We start from the raw sequence: 23,008 nt of genomic DNA on the forward strand, positions 1-23,008 counted from the left end.
TATTTAGCACTTCCTTTAAGCTCAAAAGTAGTTCAAAAATAATACAGATCCATTAGCTGTATCACCTGCGTCCCTCACACAAATGCTTCTACCAGTCTATCACAGTTGAAAGAGATGGAGATCATTTTCACTCATCTTCATCTGAAAAAGTACAAATAAAATACAGACCCGTAGCCTGCTGTTCGTGCCAGCTCAGACTCTTCTACCACTCTGTCTCTGCAGGGGGGACGGGGATCATTTTCACAATCATCCTCATCTGAAAAGTCTCCACAGTCATTGTCACCATTACACAGAAGTCGCCTCTTTATGCATCTGCCTGCAATCAAAATCAGGAAAGACTCAATGTGTCAAATGCCAATTTTTTTCTTTCTTTCTGAAGTTATCATATGCACTTTAACCCTGGAGGTGAGGTATCAGAAAAACACATTTGAGTTCTTCATACAGAATATATAGATGTTTGTTTTGGGGGCCTTTCACGCTTGAAAATCCAGGTGTCTAGAAGCATATGCTTTTTTTTTTTTTTTTCTTTTCATTCAGGAAGGCACACAGAAACCCACAATGAGCAACTGGAGCACAAAGATTACCTGTACTGCATTTAAAGTCATTTCCGCAGTCATCCTCAGCATCCTCACAGGGCTCTGTGGGCACACACTGTCGTCTGTCTCCCACAGCGTCGGTGCAACTTTTCCCATTAAATTGTCCAAAGACCTCAATGCTTCTTGAACGAAACTGCACAACATCAGTTGGAATAATTAGAATTTCTAATGCCAAAAAAAGTGTATAGTCTAAAGGTGCATCCATACAACTATATTCCTCCAATGAGTCAATGGTTTTAAGATAGAAGCAGTGGAAGAAATCATTGATGTCAGTTAGGGTAACACTCTGCATTCTAGGTTTGGCAGCCTCTTACACAGATGAGTCCTCTGGACACTCGTTTAGTATTCTGTACAACATAAAGATTTCCTGGAAAAGTTAGCAACATACATTTAAATGTTTATCCCTCTTTCTGGGCTTGGTACTCAGTTGTGGGGCTCCCTGCTTCATAGTCATTTTTCTGGAGAGCTAGCAATACAGTTTCCATTTGGGGAGGTCAGTGGGGAAGGGAGATGAACACTTACCATTTGTCTGAGGCAAGGATCACATTGTGACCATTCACTCCAGGGGCTCATTCTGCAGTCTATGTGCGATGCGGAGCCATGGCTTTCTGTTGGCTCTGGGCCATAACTAAGATAATAGAACATGCCAGTTTATAATGACCATTGTGTATGTTTGTTTCCTAGAAGTCTTCACAAACACAGTTCATTTTGTACTTTATCCCCCCTCAAATTACACCACTTATCTTTTTACCATATCTTTCATTTCACCCTTAATTACATGCTGCTTTGTATTTTCAACTCATCTTTTTGTTTAATTTTCGTCTGTATTGTAAGTTAACTTTTAACTTCCTAGCAATGCAAATATTTAAAACAACAAAATAACGACAAAGACGAAAATTAGCCAAGCATCTTTCCAGGTGTTTTACATAGATTAATCTTATATTTCCAACTAGATTATGAACTTAATGAAGCTAGAAATCTGATTTTATTTTTTTGTGTGTGTCTTCCTTGCCATCCACCATACCCCACCCCTCACCAAGAGTCTAGTGAGGCTGAGTTACCTCATTCTCTTGCAAATTTAAGTCAGCCAGCCCAGGCCCAGCCATTCCTGTAGCAGGCACTTCATAAATCAGGTGTCCCCTCTCTGGTATTCTGTATGCCCTAAACTGGACGTTTTGCCACGTCACACTTCACTTCAGGAATTATTCCTGATCTTTCTGAGTTTTAACATATATTTTGGCACTTATGCCTCCCTTTCCACCCCCAGGCCCACTGCTCAGCAGTGCTTTTCTGGCTTTGAACTTTCCTTTCTCTGTTGGTTCACCATTTGAGTCTCTTCCGGATGAAATATTACCCGGGATAATTATAAAAAAAGAAAACACAACAGAACCAGAAACCATCAAACAAGAATCCTACAAATTCCCTACCTCTACTTGCCTGACCTGACACTGATCCTTCCTATAGCTAAGCCTCTTAAACCACAGAAAAGGCTAGGTGAGGCCAATCTCTCCTCAAATGCTCTAGATCCCAGCTCCCGTTAGAGACTCAGATCCATTGAATATCTTATTCCTTTTAAACTCTCCCTCTCTACTGTCTCCTTTCCATTTGTAGTATAAACTGTTCAAGCTTGTGACATTAAACATAAAAAGCCAACGAATGAACAAATCATGCACCCTCCCTGATTTCACATTGTCTTCCAGCCACTCCCATCTCCCTCCTGCCCTTCACAATAACACTTCTTAGAATAATTGCTGGAAACACATTTATGTTTTTCTGTCATCCAAAGAACAAGTCTTATCTCCTCCTTCAAACTCTACATGCCCTTTTAGTTACTTCTAAATTCTATTTTCTTTTTAGCCATATTTCTTGAGAAAGTAGTTAGCACCCTCGTCTCTTGTTTCTTACATCCCAAACACTTCTCAACCATCCTGCCCTGTGAACACTGCTCTTGCACAAGTCCGTGATGACTGCCATGTGCCTCACTGTTCCTTTCAGTTCTCATCTTACTGACTGCTTCATGACATTCAATGTATTGACCACTGTTGCTCTTCAGGACACTCTCTTCTCTTGGATTATAGGCTCTTTTCTTCATTTCTTTTTTTCTTCTCTGCCTAGTACTCCTACTCTTCTATGCAGGCCCCTCTTCTTCTGATAGTCCTTGAAATACTTATTTTCCCTCAAGGTCCTGTCCTTGGATGTCTCTCTCTCTCTCTTTTATTTTTCTTTATATTTTCCCCAGAACTTTGGTTTTCATGTTTATGCTAATGACACTGTATTAGTCTATTCTCACATGGCTATAAAGAACTACCTGAGACAAGGTAACTTATAAAGAAAAGAGGTTGAATTGACTCACAGTCCCACAGGCTGTGCAGGAGGCATGACTAGGAAGGTCTCAGAAACTTACAATAATGGCAGAAGGGTGAAGGGTAAGCAAGCACGGCTTCATATAACATCAGGAGAGAGAGAGCAAAGGGGGAAATACTACATAGTTTTTAACAACCAGGTCTCATGAGACCTCCATCGTGAGAACAGTAAAAGCGAAGTCCAGCCCTATGATTCAATCACTTTCCACCAGGCTCCTCCTTGAACATGTGGGAATCACAATTCGACATGAGAGATGAGTGGGGGCACAGTCCAAACTGTATCATTGTACCCTGGTCCCACCAAAATCTCATGTTCTTCTCACATTTCAAAACACAATGATGCCTTCCCAACAGTCCCCTAAAGTCTTAACTTATTCCAGCATTAACTCAAAAGTCCAATTGAAAGTTTCATCTGAGACAAGGCAAGTCCCTTCTGCCTATGAGCCTGTAAAATCAAAAACAAATTAGTTACTTCCAAGGTACAATGGGAGTACAGGCATAGGGTAAATGGTCCCTTTCCAAAAAAGAGAAATCAGCCAACAGATAGGGGCTATAGGCACCATGCAAGTCCAAAACCCAGTTGGAGAGTCATTAAATCTTAAAGCTCCAAAATGATCTCTTTTGACTCCATTTCTCATGTTCAGGGAATGTGGATGCAAAGAGCAGCTCTGCTTCTGTGCCGCTGCAGAGTACACACCTGCAGCTGCTTTCATGGGCTGACATTGAGTGCCTGCAACTTTTCCAGGTATACAGGGCAAGTTGCTGGTGGATCTACCAATCTGGGGTCTGGAGGATGGTGGCCCTCTTCTCACAGTTCTACTAGGCATTACCCCAGTGGGAACTCTGTGCAGGGGCTCAAATCTGACACTTTTCCTTCACATTGCCCAAGTAGAGGTTCTCCACAAGGGCCCCGTCCCTATAGCAAATTTCTGCCTGGACATCCAGGCGTTTCTATACATCCTCTGAAATCTAGCTGGAGGTTCCCAAACCTGAACTCTTCCCTTCTGTGTACTTGCAGGCTCAACACCATGTGGAAGCTACCAAGGCTTGGGTTTGTACCCTTTGAAGCAATGTCCTTAGCTGTACCTTGGCCCCTTTTAGGCACAGCTAGAGTTGGAGCAGCTGTGATGCAGGGTTCCACGTCTCAAGGCTGCACAGAGGAGTGGGGCCCTGAGCCTACTCCATGAAATCATTTTCACCTCCTAGATATCCAAGCCTGTGATAAAAGGGGCTACCACAAAGGTCTCTGAAATGCCCTGGAGGCATTTTCCCCTTTGTCTTGGCTATTAACATTTGGCTCCTCTTTAGTTTTGCAAATATCTGCAGCTGACTGGAATTTCTCCCCAGAAAATGAGTTTCTCTTTTCCACCTCATGGTCAGGCTGCAAATTTCCCAAACTTTTAGACTCTCCTTCCTATTTAAATATAAGTTCTCTTTGCTTATGCAAATGAGCATAGGATTTTAGAAGCAGCCAGGCCATATCCTGAACACTTTGCTGCTTAGAAATTTCTTCTACCAGATACCCTAAATCATCTCTCTCAAGTTCAAAGTTCCACAGATCCCTAGAGCAGGGGCACAATGCCACCAATCTCTTTGATAAAACATAGCAAGAGGACCTTTGCTCTAGTTTCCAATAAGTTCCTCATCTCCATCTGAGATCACCTCAGCTTGGATTTCATTGTACATATCACTATCAGCATGTTGGCCAAATTCATTCAACAAATCTCTAGAAAGTTCCAAATTTTCTCTCATCTTCCCTTCCTGTCTTCTTCCAAGCCCTCCAAACTCTTCCAACCTCTGCCTGTTACCCAGTTCCAAAGTCACTTCCACATTTTCAGGTATCTTTAAAGCAATGTCCCACTCTTGTTAGCAATTTTCTGTATTAGTCTGTTCTCACATGGCTATAAAGAACTACCTGAGACTGGGTAACTTCTAAAGAAGAAAGGTTGAATTGACACAGAGTTTGACAGGTTGTATAGGAGACATGGCAGGGGAGGCCTCAAGAAACACAATCATGGGGGAAGGGTGAAGGGGAAGCAAGCACATCTTCACATAGCACAAGAGACAGAGAGTGAAGGGAGAAGTACTACATACTTCTAAACAACCAGATCTCATGAGAACTCCATCACAAGAACAGTAAGGGGGAAGTCCACTCCCATAATTAAATCACCTTTCACTATACCTGTCCTTCAACACATGGGAATTACAATTTGACATGAGATTTGGGTAGGGACACAGAGCCAAACCATATCAGACACCCAGAGATAAGTCAGCAGCCCAGACATCTTTCCTGAATTTTACACTTTTGAATGCAACTTCCAATTGGACCTTGCACTCAACTTGCTTATTGAACTCAATGTATTCCCAAATAAGTGCATTAATTTTTCTCCCCTCTCAAATATGCTTCTCCCTTGTATTTATTGTCTTGGTAAATGGCACTTCCATTTATGCAGTCATTCTAATTAGAGACCTGGTGCTACTTGTCTCATCTTGCACTTCAGTCCTCATCTATACCATCAACAAAAATTTGTTGTTTACAGTCTTGTAAATGACTCTCAAACCCATCCATTCTCTTCATCTCTTTCAGATGGTTTTTCTTGTCTACACCAACCTTATATATCTCCTAGATGACTACAAAAATTACTCTCTAATTCAGTTTCCACAAGGCATCCAGAGGGGTCTTTTAAAAATCAAATTTGATCTTACCATTCAGTTACCAGAAACCTTCAGTAGCTTCCCACCACTCTTGTGATGAAGTCTAAGTTTTTTTAAACATAATGCAATAGGCAGAAAAACAACTCTCAAAGATATCCCTGTTCCAATTCCTGGTACCTGTGAATATGTTGCCTTATGTGGCAAAGGGGGCTTTCCAAATGTGATTATGGGGAGATCATCCTGTATTATTTGGTTGGGCCCACTCTGATTACACGGGCTCGTTAAAGGAGAAGAGTGGATGAGAGAGATGTGAAGACAGAAAAGGCAGGAGAAATTCAAAGCATGAAAAGGGATTCCACCTGCTGTTGCTGGCTCTGAAGATGGAAGAAGAGGGCAATGAGCCAAGAAGCACAGGCAGCTGTAGAATCTGGGAATAGTAAGGACATGATTTTTCTTTAGAGCCTCCAGAAAGGAATCCAGCCCTGCTGGCACCTTGATTTTAGCCCAGTGAAACTTAATTCAATTTTCTGACTTCTAGAACTGTTAGATAATAAATTTGTGTTTTAAGCCACTAGGTTTGTAGTAATTTGTTACAGCTGTGATAGGAAACAAACGCACATTGCCTATAGAGCTCTACATGGCCTACCTCCTTCCTAATTCTCCAACTTTACTTTTCTCCACTTAAGCTCCAGCTACACTGAACATTAAAATTTCAAGACAAGCCACTTTTTCTCATGTCTTCAGGCTTTTAACCATGCTATTCGTTATTCACTACATTGATCTCATCTTGGACACACATTATTTTTTTTTCTGAGAATCCGCCTTAACCTCCTGGTGTAATTTAGTTTTCTATGTACATATTTTTATAGCATCTTGTTCTCATATTTCACTGAATTAATTATTCACTCATCATTTATCTATTCATTCATCAAATATGTATTAATTTCCTATTATTGGCTAAGCATGGGAGATACAATGGTGTTCAAAACAAAACAAAACCAAACACATGATCCCCAAAGTAGAAGTTTACATTTTAGCTAAAAATACCAGTGAGCTTGGGGACTTTCCTGTTTTGTTCAGCTTGAATATCAAATACCTGGAACTTAATAGGTACTCAGGAAGGGCTTTTTAAAATGAATAATTGAATAATTGAAAGAGGGGGAAGGAAGTCCTTAGTCATGGGGTTTTGGCCAAATCTAGGCCTGTATCTCTCTAGGGTGTGAGCTCCTGGGGAATCATCCACATAGTTTTTGAGCAAGGATTGCAAGGCAGGCTTCCTGGCTGGAGGTGGCATTTTTGTAAGCCTGGCCCTTGCCTACACCTTCCAGAATATCAGGAGGTGTGATGAGCTTCTATCTTCTAAAATTGTAGGCTAAAAATATATTACATAGGATGCCAAAACTTCTAGAAGAAACTGCTTTCTTGGAAGTCTGAGTACTAGTGCATATCTGAAACCACATGGTTAAGAAATTCTCTGCTAGACTGTTTCCATAAAACTACAGCCTCATCTGGAACTGACAGGCCTCGTCAAGAGGCAATACATTAAGGTGTAGGACATACACCTTAATGCTCTATAGCAGTAGGTCTCAATACCAGGTACATATCATAATCCTTAGATATTAAAAATAGGATTTGTAAAATTGTGATCCCTATTCTATACTGATTAAATCAAGCTCTCTGAGGATGGTCTCTAGGTATCAAGGTTTTTAAAAAGTTACCCCGGTGATTCTCATGTTCAAACAATGTTGAGAAACATTGCTTGGCAACATCTGGTGGAAATACATGATATCTCAAGGGTGGACCTCAAGTAGGTATGGGGTACTCAGTATGTCATTACCCAAGATTGAAACCACCATAGACCTAAAATTGTCACTGAGCTGGTATCCTTTCTGAGTACCTACTATGTTCCAGGTATTTGATATTCAAGCTGAACAAAACAGAAATGTCCCCAAGCTCACTGGTATTTTTAGCTAGAATGTAAACTCTAGCTAGTTAGTTTGAGGATCATGGTTTTTGTTTTGTTTTGTTGTTTTGAACACCATTGTAACCCCCATGCATAGCCAGTAATAGTAAATTAATAAATAATTGATGAACGAATAGATGAGTGAATAAGTGAGTAAATACTTAATTAAATGAAATATGAGAACAAGATGCTATAAGAATATGTACATAGAAAACTAAATTACACTAGGAGGTAAAGGAACCTCATTGGAACATCATTGGTTTCAGGAATTCCTCTAGGCTCTATTAACATTTCTATGAATCTTTTTAATGTGTGTTTTCTCCGGTATTAGTGCTGTTGCCTTAAACTGGATTATCTGTTTTCATCTATCATTTTTGTGTTTGTCATTTACCTAGATGAATATGTTAACATTTTGTTTCAACATTTCCCCAAGATAGATTACTTCCTTGGTTCCAGAAATTCCATCTTTCTCACCTGCCACCAGAAAAGCCTCAATGAATGCTGGTCCAGAGGATACTGTACAGACTGGAGAATCATGCATGGAAGGTAAACTCACTGCAAATACTCCAGAGTGAGTTACAGTCCATTATTGGATAAATCTAGAACCCAGCCAGGGTGGTTCATCTTCCCCACACATAAGTGACTAGATCCTGCTCCAATGATACTGGCATTGCCTCTAGACAGTTCTCTAACATCATTTGCAATAATAATAGGCCCACGTTGATTATACGTACATTTATTTACTTCCTTCTTAGCTTCTAACCCAAGGACTCCTTTTTTTTTTTTTAAATTAAAAGTGTGATTCACACTTGGGGTACAAAGCACCAGATCTTTGCCTTTGATCTTTTATTGATCTCGCAGACTATGATTTGAATTCACTCCCTGAATGATTCATTTATCTCCATAGGAAGGTTCTTATATATCAATCTCTTGCCCTGAGAGTAGGACTTACATTCTCTGGATGTTAAGCTCAGTGTATGAGTTTTCTATGGCCTCCATAATAAAGTACCACAGACTGGGTGCCTTAAGCAACAGAAATTTATTTTCTTGCAATTCTAGAGGCTAGAAGTCTGAAACCAAGATATGGTTGTGTTGACTCCAACTGAGGTCCCACTCCTTGGCTTGTATATGGCCATCTTCTCCCTGTGTCTTCACACGGCCTTGCCTGGTGTCTGTGTTCAAATTTCCTCTTCTTATAAGGACACCAGTCATATTGGATTAAGGCCCACCCTAACGACCTCATTTTAACTTAATTACCTTTTTAAAGGCCTTAACTGCAAATATAGTCACATTAACAGGTATTGGGGGTTAGAACTTCAACATATGAGATGGTGGGGGCGGAGGGGGGGAGATACAATTCATTCAGCCCATAACATTCATAAATGATTTTGATTAAGTAAAACCTTATATTTGTCTATTCATTTTACTAGACAATTTTCAAAGCTCGTTTTCTCCTTAAACCTTTCTCATTTACCTTTTCTTGGTAAAGTTTGTAAGCATTACTAGTTCTTTTTTATAGATGGGAAACTAAAAATGAAGAATTATACTACTTATCCAAAGTTGAAGTTAGTAGAAAACTGGGTCTAGACTTGACAACTCTTAGCACTTAGTTCAGTGCAATATTTCCCTGTTTCCTGTGCTGGCTTTTTCCCCCCAACCTAATTCCTCTTTGAAATAAGCTGAGTGGTCATAGAATATTTACTAATTTCTGCATCTAATAGCCTCATGACTTGTAGACATCTTGAGATACAGCAAGTTAACAAAAATGCAAGTATTTTTAAACATATAGCAGCCCCAGGCAAAGCATGTCAGTTGGACAACCTGACTCTTGCCTGGACCTATTTTAAGCTTACACCTAAATGATGTCAAACTAGGCAGAAATAAATTGAAAATTGTTTTATCACCTGCTTGTTTTGCTTTCACTGTCCCAGGTACCTGGCTCACTGGAAGCACAGTAAAGGCAGAGCTCATGGGAATTGTTCAGAGAGAATGACAAGTCATGCAAAAAGAATATATTATTGAAAAAACATGCTGCACAATTGCCAAGAAAGAATATAGGTGATCTTGACTAGCTTCTTCTGTCTTTCATCCTCTGAGTCCAACACCCCCTCCTCAGACCACTTAACTCACTCAGCAGATCATCTTTTGTAGTTCAAGGACTGCATATGTACAACACTTACCACCTGCCTATCACCCTGCTGTGCTATTAGGCTGAGTGGAGAAGTATTTGTAAAGCACTTTCTGGATTCTTAGATGAAATGTTTTATCAAATAAAACATATCTCCAAGTGTTTCAATCCCAGTTTGAAAGTCACTTCCTAGATCAAAGTGATGTACATCAACGTGACAGGAGATCTACCTCTGGGCCAGAAATGCATTAAACGAAGGGTCATTGATATACCCCTGGTCCTATTATCCTGCCACGAAGAAAAGTTTCCAGTTTTAGAAAAAGAAAGCCTCAGTAGCACCTCGAATTCCAGGATACTTTGTGGTAGGCCCAGGCAGGAAAGCACTTACTTTATGAAGGAAACTTTTTGTCAATAAATATGATAATGTGGCTCCTCTGAGTGGAGAAATGCAAGCTAATTAGGACTACATTTTTAACCAATGGATATGACAGTTTCTTTAGTTCATGCAACTCATCAATATGAAAAGATAATATAACAGCAGTGTCCAACACTAAGTTTTTAAAGAACCTTTCCTGATTTCTCAACTCTTATTTCAGAGCTTCTCTCATGTGCTTTAAATGAGCCAAGGGTCACCAACATTTACTGAGGACCTGGTACATGTCAGAAATTGTTCTAGTGGCTAAGGCTGCAAGACAATGTCCTTGCCATCATGGGGCCTACACTCGAGTGGGTGAGATATAATAAGCAAGTATGCTAGAAAATGCAACATGCAATATTTCTTAAGACATGTGAGTTATGAAGGAAAACAAAGCAGGCTGGATAAGAGGATAGAGAGTGCCCTAGGACTGGAGTTGGGAGGGAAGGCAATGAAAGAATCCTCTCAGAGGTGGTGTAGTGCTTTTAAAATATGTCCAGCAATGCTTTAACACTCTTCCCATCAAAAGTAGGGTTTATGTGTGCTTCTATTGAAGTTGGCTGGGCCTTTGTGACAAACTTGATGAGTAGAAGGCAGAGGAAGTAACACTGTATGAATTTTAAGGCTGGGTTACAAAAGGCCATACTAATTCTGCTGGTTTATCAAAAGATATTTGCTCTGAAAGTCTTTCACCACTGTGTAGGAAGCCACCTACGAGCAGGGGGGTGGAGAGAGAGAGAGGTTCCTAAGGATACCCAGTTGTTCAGCTGCCCAGCTGACTGAGTCTTCCCGGCCCAGGTGACAGACATGTGAGTGAATAAGCCACCAAGATGACCCCAGCCCCAGCCACCATCTGACTACACCTATGTGGGAGATCCATGAGAACCACTCAACTGAGCCCAGGCAACCCCTGGATTTATGAGCAAAGGAAATAATTGCTATTCTTTTAAGATACTATTTTGGAACGGGTTGTTACACAGAAAAAAAAAAAAAAAAAAAAGAGTAGAAGGTGATAGTCCATTAAGGTCCGAATGAATTTAGAGAGGAAGCTCTGTGAGGGTCTGGATAAAGTTTTCCAAGCTAAGGGAAAAATAAGTGCAAGGCACTGATGTGGCATGTTGGAGGCACAGCAGGCATGGTGTTAGAGTAGAGTGAGCAAAAAAGAGAGTGCGAATGCCCCTGGGGAACAGGGAAGGGCGCAGCTCTACCTTGCAGGCCATGGACAGGCATTTGAACTTGAGTCTGAGCTTGCTGGGAATACTTAGAGGAGTTGGAGAGCAGAAATAACACGCAGGTTTGTGTTTTCCAATGATTTCCGTGGTTGCTGGATGGAGAATTGACTACCGGGGAGTGGACAAAAATGGAGGCAGGCAAGAAATAATAGTGATTTGGGCTGGAGTGAGTGGTGCCCATGGAGATAGCAAAAAGCAATCAGGTTTAGGATATGTTTAAATATAGTACCAACAGGACTCACTGTTAAGTTGCAAGTGAGAATGACGCACATAGAGGTGTCAGGTATGAGTCCCAGGTTTTAATCTGAGTAATTTGATAAATGGTAGTGCAGGGTGGGTAGAGACGAGTAGAGAAATCAACAGGTATTCTCCAGACATGTTATGTTTGGGATGCCTATTAGATTTTTCAAGAAGAGATGTTGACTATGCAGTTGGTCACTGGGCTCAGGGAAGCAATTGCACTTGAGATACAGATGTGGGGGTTGTCAGAGTCTAAGTGGTATTTCACCATAGGTATAGATGTGGGGATGTCAGCATATAAGTGGTGTTTTACCATAGATATAGATGTGATGTCAGAATATAAGAGGGTATTTCATACCATGAGGCTGGAAGCAAGGGAGTGGGTCTAGAGTAATGTGGAGAAATGCGCCAACTTTTTTTTTAAAGTTACAACATGTTTGTATGCCACTGAGAATGATTCAGTAAAAGGGAGGTATTGATGCTACAGGAGAAAAGTGGAAGAATTATAGGAACAAAGTCCTCGATTAGGCTAGAGCAGAGGAAGCCAGTATGCAAGTAGACTGGGGAAGCTTCACAGGAGCATCACAGACCTCACTTGGCTGAGGTGCAACAAGGGCACTTGACTGAGCTGCAATTGCCATTTCCTTGTTAGCATTCCTCATTAGATTGTAAGCCCAGTGAGGGCAGGGATCCTCTGTAATGTGTTCAACATTATACTACAGTTCCTGACGCAATGTCTGGCTCATCTGACAAAGTTGATAACTGTTTGTTGTGTTAAATGGACAAGTAAACAAATTATCCTATTTGGCCAAATGTAGTTCATAAATAAACATCTGTTCACTTGCATGGAATATAAAAATGAAAAACTTAGGAGAATATAACCAAAGTAGGAGGCAAAAGTGACATTTTAAATATCTTCAGTTTGTTGGATATCCAAAACTTTTCTATTAATGAATGTTTGGATATTTTCCAGATTGTTGAGATAAATTGAATTAAAATAAATTAAATAATAATTGCTAACATTTGTGAGAGCTTATATGTGTCAGGAATTCTTCCCTTAAGCCTTTATATTATCATCTCACTTAATTCTTATATCATCCCTTAAATATCTACTACTATTATTATTATTACACTTTAAAGATGAGGACCTGAGCCACAGAGATGGTAAGGAATTGCCCTCAGATTAGACAGCAGCTACTTGGTGGCAGAGTAGGAAGTGAAACCCACACAACTTCTCTCCAGAGCCCAGGTAACTAGTCACTTTCAGGCCTTCTAATCCCCAGTCTACTACGCCTTAGCTATTTAAAAAGTGAAGAATAAATTAAATATGAAAACAACTCCACTAAAACATACCACGTAAAGTCAAAGGAGGAATGACAAACAGGGAAAAATATTTGTAATTCATATCAGAGACAAGACTAATTTACGACTTGATCATAGAAACATGTAAGAGAAAGATAGGAGACTCAATAGAACAATGGACAAAGGAAATGAATAGTTCGCAAAGAAAAACATACATATGGCCTTTAAGTGTATGAAAAAATGTGCAACCTGACTCAATAAGAGAAAGGCAAATTAAAACCATGCCGAAATAACTTTTTTTTTTTTAAACCTATGAGGTTGACAAATATCAAAAGGTTGGCCTACAGTTGCTGTGGCAAGGCTGTGAGAAACAAGTACTCTCTTACCCTGCTGGTGAAAATGCAAAATATTTGTATAATAGGGCAATTTTAGCACTGTCACAAAGTGATTAGCTTTTGACTCAGATCACTCTGGGAATTAATCCTCAGGTATACCTAACCACTTATAGAATGATACATAAACAAGGATATTCATTGCAAAATTATTTCTAGTGCAAAAGATCGGAAACACCCAAATGTTCATCAGTAAGAATTAATCAGCTATGAGAATGAGGAAGCTCTCTCATACTGACTCAGAAAGTTATCCAGGATATGCCATAAAAAAAAAAATGGGGAAAGTAAAAGATAGTATATATAATATGATTATCATTTGTGAAAGACTGGGAGAGAATAAGATTACATATGAGTCTATGGTTTAAATCTACAAAAGAACTACTGGAAGGATACTCAGAAACTCATATATGTGACAACCTGTCACATAGATGTAGGATCAGGTGGGAGTGAAGAAGTGTTTTTAAAACACTTTATACATACTTTAATATACTTAACATATAATAATGCAAACCTCACAGAAAGTCATGAGTGGGGAAAGTAAGATATTCAATGTGTACCTTGTTTTATTTTTGATCTTTGAACCACGTGCATATTTTGTTATTTACAAATTAGAGAGAAAAAGTACTGATAGGTACACTCACAGAGCACTTCCTGTTTACCTGGCACTGTGTAAGCATGTTGTTTTTGTTATCTCAGGTATTCCTCACAGCGGGACACATTATTTTTCCCACTTAGCAGGTGAGGGACAGGTTTAGAGAAGTTAAAGAATTTACTTAAGGCGCAGAGCCAGTAGATTGTGGTGCCTGGGATCAAGTCCAGGCTGCCTGGCTCCAGAAGCAGTGCTCTGAGCTACTAATCTACTCTCAGGGTGGTTTTTAACATTGATGGTCTACCTTGAGAAACATAAGAGATGATGTCCCCCTCATGGCCAGTTCTCATGGGCACATTAATCTTGGTTTAAAAAAAAAAAAAAGATGAAGAAAAAAGAAAAGAAAAAAACAGTAGCTAGAAATCCCTGACAGTTCTCCAGTAATAATAGGTCACTGTAGCTGTGGCGTAAGATGTCTTCAGCCATGGGAGAGCCCTGAAGGCTAGCTGTAATTCCAACCCTTCCTTCCTAAACAAGAAAGATATCAAAGTGAAAGCACAGCAAAGTTATTATTTTTTTAAATACCTGACATTTATTAAGTTCTTACCATGCACCAGGCACAGATGTCATAAGTACATTACATGTATACCTATTTAATGTTCACAACAAAAACCTCATTAGATAGATGTTATCATTACCACTGTGACGAGTTGAATTGTGTCTGCCCGCCGTCCCTGAAAGATATGTTGAAGTCCTAAACCCCAGATAATTATCTGGTCTTAAGTATCAAATAATATTGGGACCTTATTTGGAAATAGGGTCTTTGCAGAGGTAATGACGTTAAAATGACATCGTTAGGGTGGGTCCTAATCCAATCTGACTGGTGTCCTTTTAAAAAGGGGACATTGTTATAAAGACACACACAATGGGAAGATGATGTGAAGATGGCCTTGTGATGATAGAGACAGAGACTGAAATGAGAGACCTGAAACCAAAAAACAAAATACAAGGGAGTGCTGGCCACCGCCAGAAACTAGGAGGGACCCTTCCCAGAATATCTGAGGGAGCACAGCCCTGCCAACACCTTGATTTCAGACTTCTAGCCTCCAGAACTGTGAGACAATACATTTCTTTTGTTTGAAGCCATCCAGCTTGTGGTGCTTTGTTACGGTAGTCCCAGAACATAAATAAAACCACATCTTACAGACGAGGGAACCCAGGTACAGAAAGGCCAAGCAACCTGCCCAAACCGACACTGTTGGTAAGTAATAGGGCCTCGACCTGAGCATGGGAAGTCTAGCTTCAGAGGAATGCTTTATTCTGAGGGTAAATTTATATTTTTAAAAGTTATTTTGCAATTTTCAGTTAGCTATTATTCAAACAAATCATCTCACTTCATGACTGAGGGCTCTGAACACTCTGTTTTGACTTCAACCCCCGTCAAAGGGCAAAGCACAGAGTGTTCAGAGCAGGGCAACCCGGGCAAACTCAAGAGGGCATAGCAATGGGAGCCCACGAAGCCAAACCGAACTCAGCTGTGCAGCTGCTGGAGCTGGGGTCCAGCTAAGGGGGCTTTCCGGTTCTCCCTGAAACAGCTGAGTGTGGCCAGGACCCAGGGGGTACGCACTTCAAAGCAATAGAAGCTTCCCCACAGCCTCTCATTTTTGATCAGCAGGAGCTGCAATCTAGGAATGTGGGTTGTCTGAATTATTATTATTATTATTATTTTTTTAGCTTAAGACAGGGTCAGGTGAAGTTCAAGAGAGCTAAAGCAACTTGGAGGAACTGCCTTTCCACATTCCTTTTGTGCCCAGATACCCACTAAACAAAAATATGTCCTGAATGGTACAATGCTTTACAGATAATATGGAAAGAGGAGGGATGAAGGAACGGTCTGGTCGAGCACTGGATGCAGGGCCCATGTTTCTCTGTCTAGCACTTCTCGGTGCCCCCTCCTGAAAGATGCTGCCCTGTGAATAACCCACTTGGTGAGTGGAGCCCAGTCTGAATGATGGCCTCCAACTGCAGCCAAGAGGCAAGCGAAGATGTACTGGAGACAGACATCAAAGTTCAAAACAGCATTTGGGTAAGCCAAGAGTCAAATGACCAACGGGGAATTGGAAGCAGATTATGGTTATGTCTGAGCAGAGGAACAGGGCCTGGGCAGACATGTCCCCCCAGCCATACTGCTGAAGTGAGGAATATTTCAGTACTTTCACCAGGACAGATCATCCTGTATTGAATTACACAGTTCGATGTCTACTCCCATGACTCCAGGTTGGAAGGAAGGATGCCTCATGTGACCCCAACCTCCACCATTTCTCGGTACAGTGTAGGTGTTCAATAAACACTTATTATCTGGGTGATTTGTTTCCTGCGTGACTTGCCATAGGCTTTGCATTCCCGATTAGGATCAGAGAAAAAGGAGAAAAAGTGTCTTTGGTCAAAGCCTGAGTGACAGGTCTGCATCACCACAATTCTGGAATGGAAGAAATACGACCTAAATCCCAAGTGGCTCTAAACAAAACGCATGCCTCTGAACACAACTCAGGATATCAAGGAAAAGAAACAACATAGTTAACCTTTGCCTAACGTGGAGGCAAAAGGGTGATGTATCCAAATGTTAAAGGGGTCAGACATTGAGGCAGAGTAAGGGAAAGATTAATTTCCTTAATTTTAAACTTCTTAGACATCAGGCACTAATAAACCCATTTACCACACACTGGTGAAAACAAGCTTTATTTTATAATTCCAAATATTTAAAGAATAACTCAATCTTAACATTTGAGTGTCTTGTTGAAAATAAATACCCAGAAACAGCAGCAGATTTCCATAGAAAACTTGCAAAGATGCACCCTATGTATTTTCTTATCTTTTTTCAAAGTTTAAATGCTAGGGCTCTGTATATTGCAATGTGGATTAACACTGTTATGTACTTTGCTGCTAAAAAGACCTTGAAATGCTAATCCTACAAGAAACTTCCAGCGACAAGCAGAAACGTAACTGACTCACCTGGGCATGTACTCTGCTGTGAGGACGCTTATTTCTAAAATGCAGATTGCAGCTACAAAGCTCCAGCAGGCTGACATGCTGTTCTTGCTGGGTGGCTACGAGTGGGGTGGCAGAGCAGGTCGGGTAAGGCATTTATTTGCAAAGGGCCAGAGGACAGGGAACAAGTATTGTTTGTCTGCATTCAGGGTTTTTGTCAATTTGGGTGGCCTGGGTACTGAAGTCCAACCAAAGGAGAATCATTTTTGTAATTCTTGGCCTCCTGCTTTCTCATATTGACGACAAGTAGATGTAGGGCAATGGGCCTGTGAATGCTGAAATCTCTAAGATGGGGAGCAGTGCTGTGTGAAACGGAAACAAAGGCCGGATCACCTGACGTCAGGAGTTCGAGACCAGCCTGGCAAACATGGTGAAACCCCATCTCTACTAAAAATACAAAAAATTAGCCAGGCATGGTGGTGGGCTCCTCTAATCCCAGCTACTTTGGAGGCTGAGGCAGAAGGATCGCTTGAATCTGGGAGGCAGAGGTTGCAGTGAGCCAAGGTGGGGCCACTGAACTCCAGCCTGGGCAACAAGAGCAAAATTCTGGCAAAAAAAAAAAAAAACAGAAACAAAAATGAAGAACCCCCAGCAGTTCTTATTTTGCAAGACTCGAGGGGTTGGGTGGAAGATGAAGGAGTATGCAATTTTGGAGAAAAAAAAGCCTGTGGATGCTTCTCATGGAGGCATAAAGTCAAAGTTAGTAGAGAACTGCACTTAATGGAAAGGATGGCACAGACGTAGATGCTTCTTTTTTTTTTTTTTTTTTTTTTTTTTAATCTGCAAATGGGCTATGTGGGTTATTTCCATGTGAGCAAATGCATTTACAATCCTGGCTTTCCTTATAGGCAGAGTGGAACATTTTGAAGAATGAGATGTAAACTCCTGAAGGCATTAAGGGTATCCACCAGAAAGACTGGTCTCCTTATCTCAGCATCACACATGTCAACAAGATAGAATCTGAGATAGAAAACTTGTTCCTGCCCATGAAAAAGAATTTCCCCCTCACATTTCACGCTTCCCAGCACTTGTGGGAAGAGCAGTGCATTTTTGGGAACATCAGAGAATGTGAACATCACAACTGCTCTTAAAGCATTGACTGCAAAAATAGAATGACCTGGGGACTCTTGAGAACAGTAGTGATGGCTGCCCGCTGTCCGCTCAGCTCTAAGTTAATTGACTTGTGATGACACCCTGCATCCATGCTTTCAAAATCATGCTTTTGTGGTTCATTCTAACATGTAGCCAGGGTTGAGATTGAGGATGACTACCTTGAGAAGAAGGACATCAGATATCTCTGGATATAGTTCTTAAAGGGACTTCATCAGTATTGTTATTACCTATAGGTAAATTTCAAACATTAGCACATATAAAGACCTGCAAAACAAGGGGTGGGGTTGAGGGAAGACAGAATATACAGCTATTTTGTCCAGTACTGCCTTACCTTTTCCACTGATGTTCCTACCTGATGTAAAAGGTATCTACTTTCACCCACTTTCTTGGCCCCTCTCCTTTTTATGCAGAGAACTTGAGGTCTTTAATGGGACCGATCTCACCTCTTCCTGAGCTTGCTGTGGAGTGTAGGCCATGCAGAACTGCCAAGTAACAAGATGATTCGAATGGGTGCCACAACTCTTGTAACTATGTCATGGGATGAGTCCATGCCTGAAAGACACTTCCTGTGAGTCTTGGCTAATAACAGGTGGGCTACATTTGGAAACAGTACAACTCTGTCAAATATGCTGTAGCAGGGCAGGCACAGTGGCGCACCCCTATAATCCCAGCACTTTGGGAGGCAGACACGGGCGGATCACTTGACGTCAGGAGTTTGAGACCAGCCTGGTCAAGATGGTGAAACTTCATCTCTACTGTGGTGTGCTCCTGTAATCCCAGCTACTTGGGAGGCTGAAACATGAAAATTACTTGATCCTGGGAGTCAAAGGTTGCAGTGAGCCAAGATGGCACCACTGCACTCCAGCCTGGACATCAGAGTGAGACTCAGTCTCAAAAAAAGAAAAATGCTGTAGCAATGTTGAGGGCTCTTAAGAGGCCTCTCTGGACCCTATCAAGATAATTACGGAAATAAAGACAGAAAAGCAGTCAGAATGGGATGCTTTATACTAACTAGATTTGATGCTAATTGATTAGAAATTGTGATGATTAGACTTGATAAGTTGATGTTAACTGAAGATTGACAAATCACCTGTCTCTTTGGAGACTAAATCAATGGAAGGGGGATGAGGGAGAGAGGGAATATTTTTGGCTGACTAGTTTGAATAGGGGGCTTTTCTGAATTGCTCAGTTGTATTTATTTTATCACCGTAGTTCAGGTTAAATGTAATGTAGAAAAATAATGAGAGCAATAAAGTATACTAATAGCATATTAATTATATATTATATATTGGCAATATATAATGTATTAGTCCATTTTCACGCTGCTACAAAGATACTACCTGACTGGCACGGTGGCTCACGCCTATAATCCCAGCACTTCGGGAGACCCAGGTGGGCAGATCACCTGAGGTCAGGTGTTCGAGACCAGCCTGGCCAACATGGTGAAACCCTGTCTCTACTAAAAATACAAAAATTAGCTGGGCGTGGTGGCAGGCGCCTGTAATCTCAGTTACTTGGGAGGCTGAGGCAGGATAATTACTTGAACCCAGGAGGCGGAGGTTGCAGTAAGCCAAGATTGCGCTGTCACACTCCAGCCTGGGGGACGAGAGCGAGATTTCGTCTCAAAAACAAACTATTAGCTCTCATGAGAATTCACTCACTATCACAAAACCAGCACAGGGGAAACTGTCCCCTTGATCCAATCACCTCCCACCAGGTCCCTCCCTCAACATGTGGGGATTACAATTTGAGATGAGATTTGAGTGAGGACACAGAGCCAAATTATATTGTATATTACATATTATAAATTATATAATTATAAGATATAGTATATAATAATATATTACATACTATAATGCATACTTATAATATATAATCTATATATTATATAAATATATAAAATATATGAATAATATGCTTTACATTTTTATAATGCTTTTAACTCTTTCTTGTCCTTAGCATTTATCATGTGTCTGACATGATTTGAAATGAGGCTTACGTTTCTGTGTGTATATCACAGAAATAAAGCATCATCATGCGTTAGACTAGAGTAGTGAACATAATAACATTTTCATTTGTATAGCTCTTAAAGGCTTCCAAATTACAAAATAAATGTTTATTGAACTTCTAATATGTGTCAGGCCATATATATATATATATATGCAATTTCATTTAGTCCTCAAAATAACCTGTTTTACAGCTGAGGAAATGGAGACACACTGAGATTACATCATTTGTCCAGCATCAGCCAGGGATGAGTAACCGCAAATTTGTACTTGCTATATCTGGCTCCACCTCTCAGGCTTTTCCTACCTTGCTATCACTACTATTGTTATTATTTTAACTATGTCATGTTGCTTATAGGGTACTTTACTATAAAATTTCTTACTGAGTCCTGTCAACTCCATAGAAGGTAAGCTTTTATTCTAGTGTCACAGATGAGGCTCAGAGAAATACCTGCAAGGCTACATACACAGAAGAGGCAGGGGTGAGATTTGAACAAACCATGTCTTTAAACTCTGATTCCAGGGTTTTCCACTCTGCCGAGGGTTTTCACCAATCAGTTGCCGTTTGTTTCCTTCTTGGTTTCAATTTTCTTGGGAACTTTGTGATAGTGAACTAAGTTTTTTGCTTAATAATACTTTACCCAGTTTTTAAGGCAGACACAGGCATATGTACATTAAAACTCTGACCTGCAGGCAGAAACACTTAATTTTTACTGATTTGATATGTGTTGAGGATCATTTCCATTTGGCTCTTTTATAGTGATGGAAGCTGTTTCTTGAAAGTCGTTTAGCAATAAGTAAAGGGATCTTTGTGTACAGGGATCTCATTAGGAATGCCTGCCCCATTCCATAGCTGTTTCTTTCCGACTGTCGAAAGATCCACAGGTTTCACAATACCACAGTGAAATTTTAGGGCTTCCACTTACAACGTGTAGTCAGTGGAGATAACTAGACTCATTGAATAGAGAGAACTTGGAGATCACCGTCAATTGCAGGTTTTAGGTGTGTCTTATTTGCTGTTATGCCCCTCACATCTAGCACTGCGTCTAGCACATTTATGAATTACAAGCACTAACAGATGAATGAATGAATGCGGATTGGGAAAATGACATCCTTGTCCTTAAGGTCGAATGGTTAGGGCAGGGGAAGCATCAGAGCCCAGCTCTCTTCCTTGCTGGTCCTGTGCCATTTTCCTTCTAGCACTTTCAGATGAGCTCTTTTATAATGAAGGAGGAAAGAACAAATTTCTCTACTGAGTGGTTCTGGAGCTGTTTGTGAAGTTCAGTCGAGGTGATGGAAGTCTGGCTGTCCCTTTACAGTAATAAGGATTCCTGTGGCTTAGATCTGTTTACCATCACATGCAACTATGTAGGGCACACTTGATTACATTATAGCATTTCATTTTAAAGGAAGACTCAGCACAATCCTCTTCTCTTTTGAGGTTCTCAGTGTCTGTCTATGCCATGTCCTACCCTTTTGTTCACCAATACTCTTGACTATTTGTATGACTCCCTCCCCACTCAGACTCCAGCCTCTTCTCCAGTCATTTCAGTATTTTCATGGGTGCCTCTCTGCCCTCCTCTTTTCTGATTTTGCCAACTCTATCAATATTTATCTTAATTCCATTCAGCCCTCTGCTATACCCCATTTCTATGGTGATCAATTAGTCTAAGTAGGTACAAGTGGAGGCAGCATCAGACACACCCCAGAAGCATCCTCCAGTCAATTCCAGCCCAGTCAGGTTACCCTGTAACTTTGAGAGCAGCAATGCTTCTGCTTTCTTATAAGTAAGATAAAATAATGATTGAAATCAACCACGTGAATGAAGAGTTGAGAGAAAACTCCACAACCAATATCACGAGGAAAACTTAGTCATAAAGAATTTCAGAGTTGGGCTTTTTTTTTTCCTTCCATTTTTAACAACCTCATCTTTCATCTCTGCAGAAGGCCAGTTTCTTTGCCACTGAGCAGCCCACACCATGGTCTTGCTGGAGACAAGCACTTGTATGATTTCAGTACGTGGTAGAGGTTTAGTAATTAAATACAGGACACAATTCCAAGCAAGGGCAAATGAGGGGCTTGGCCTCTCATCAAGTGAGATGACAAATGGCTGGCCCTTGTCCATCAGCATTGCTGTAATTACGACGTGTTAACAGAGCTGCTGCCAGTACATAGCCTTGTACATGTCCCTGTTGGTCATATCAGCCTACAACATGAGTTTTAATTATTTTTAGCAGAAGGGAATTAGCTCAAAACATATCATTTCCCAGCAATAATTATTTGTTTTGTTTTTTAGCAACCTCCTCAAATGGTAATAGCTTAAATATTTACCAGGGGCTTTGGGGCAGCTCCTATCTTTTCCTGGATTTTGTATTAAACCTATTCCGGGAATATGGGTCAGAGTCCTCACTCATCAGGTTATTCCACGGCCAACCAAACTCCTGAGTTAGCTACATCCTCTGTTTCCCCCACTCCCCCCCACCCCCGCCTTTTTCTTTTGCTTCCACCTCAGGAAAGACACAAAATTACCCTCTGGCTCTCTCTAGACACCACAGTTATTATTTTGATGGTAAAGTCTGAGATCAATGGATGAAAGGATCTCTACTATAACACACAATGTTATAATAAAATACTGTGAAAAACACTCCCTTAAGAGTTGGGGTAGAGTGCAGCTTTTTTTAAAGCATGGATGTCAGTCTTGCCTGAGTAGGACTTACAACAACAGATCCCACCTCAAAGGAGTATGAATGGCATCAATGGAATAAAGTTATTTTGCATAAATGGTAAAGTACTTCACAGATGCAAGATCATCTTGGGAAAGTCTATACCTCAGCCCTTTGTATTGCTTTTATGTGAGAAATTTAGGGGTATGCTGGCTGTTAAAGTTCAGCTTTTAGCTTAGATATATTTGATATGAAAAGGAAACTCTCTTTCCAAGATAATAGGGTCACCATGAAAAGCGGAAC

General features: G+C 40.6%; 1 protein-coding gene across 1 annotated transcript in view; it reads right to left on the minus strand.

Annotated features, from left to right (window-relative positions):
* C9 (complement C9) overlaps window positions 1–17,052 on the minus strand; it is an 87,516-nt gene extending 70,464 nt beyond the window's left edge. Inside the window, exons 1-4 of the mRNA XM_023216468.3 lie at window positions 16,888–17,052; window positions 1,119–1,224; window positions 585–729; window positions 169–316 (exon numbers count right to left, since the gene is read on the minus strand). Coding sequence (XP_023072236.2) covers window positions 169–316; window positions 585–729; window positions 1,119–1,224; window positions 16,888–16,964 — 476 coding nt within the window. The 5' untranslated portion in view covers window positions 16,965–17,052. The remainder of the gene's footprint in view (window positions 1–168; window positions 317–584; window positions 730–1,118; window positions 1,225–16,887) is intronic.
* Between the last annotated feature and the right edge of the window lie 5,956 nt (window positions 17,053–23,008).

The sequence above is a fragment of the Piliocolobus tephrosceles genome, chromosome 4, assembly GCF_002776525.5.
Source record: "Piliocolobus tephrosceles isolate RC106 chromosome 4, ASM277652v3, whole genome shotgun sequence".
Taxonomy (NCBI): Eukaryota; Metazoa; Chordata; class Mammalia; order Primates; family Cercopithecidae; genus Piliocolobus; species Piliocolobus tephrosceles.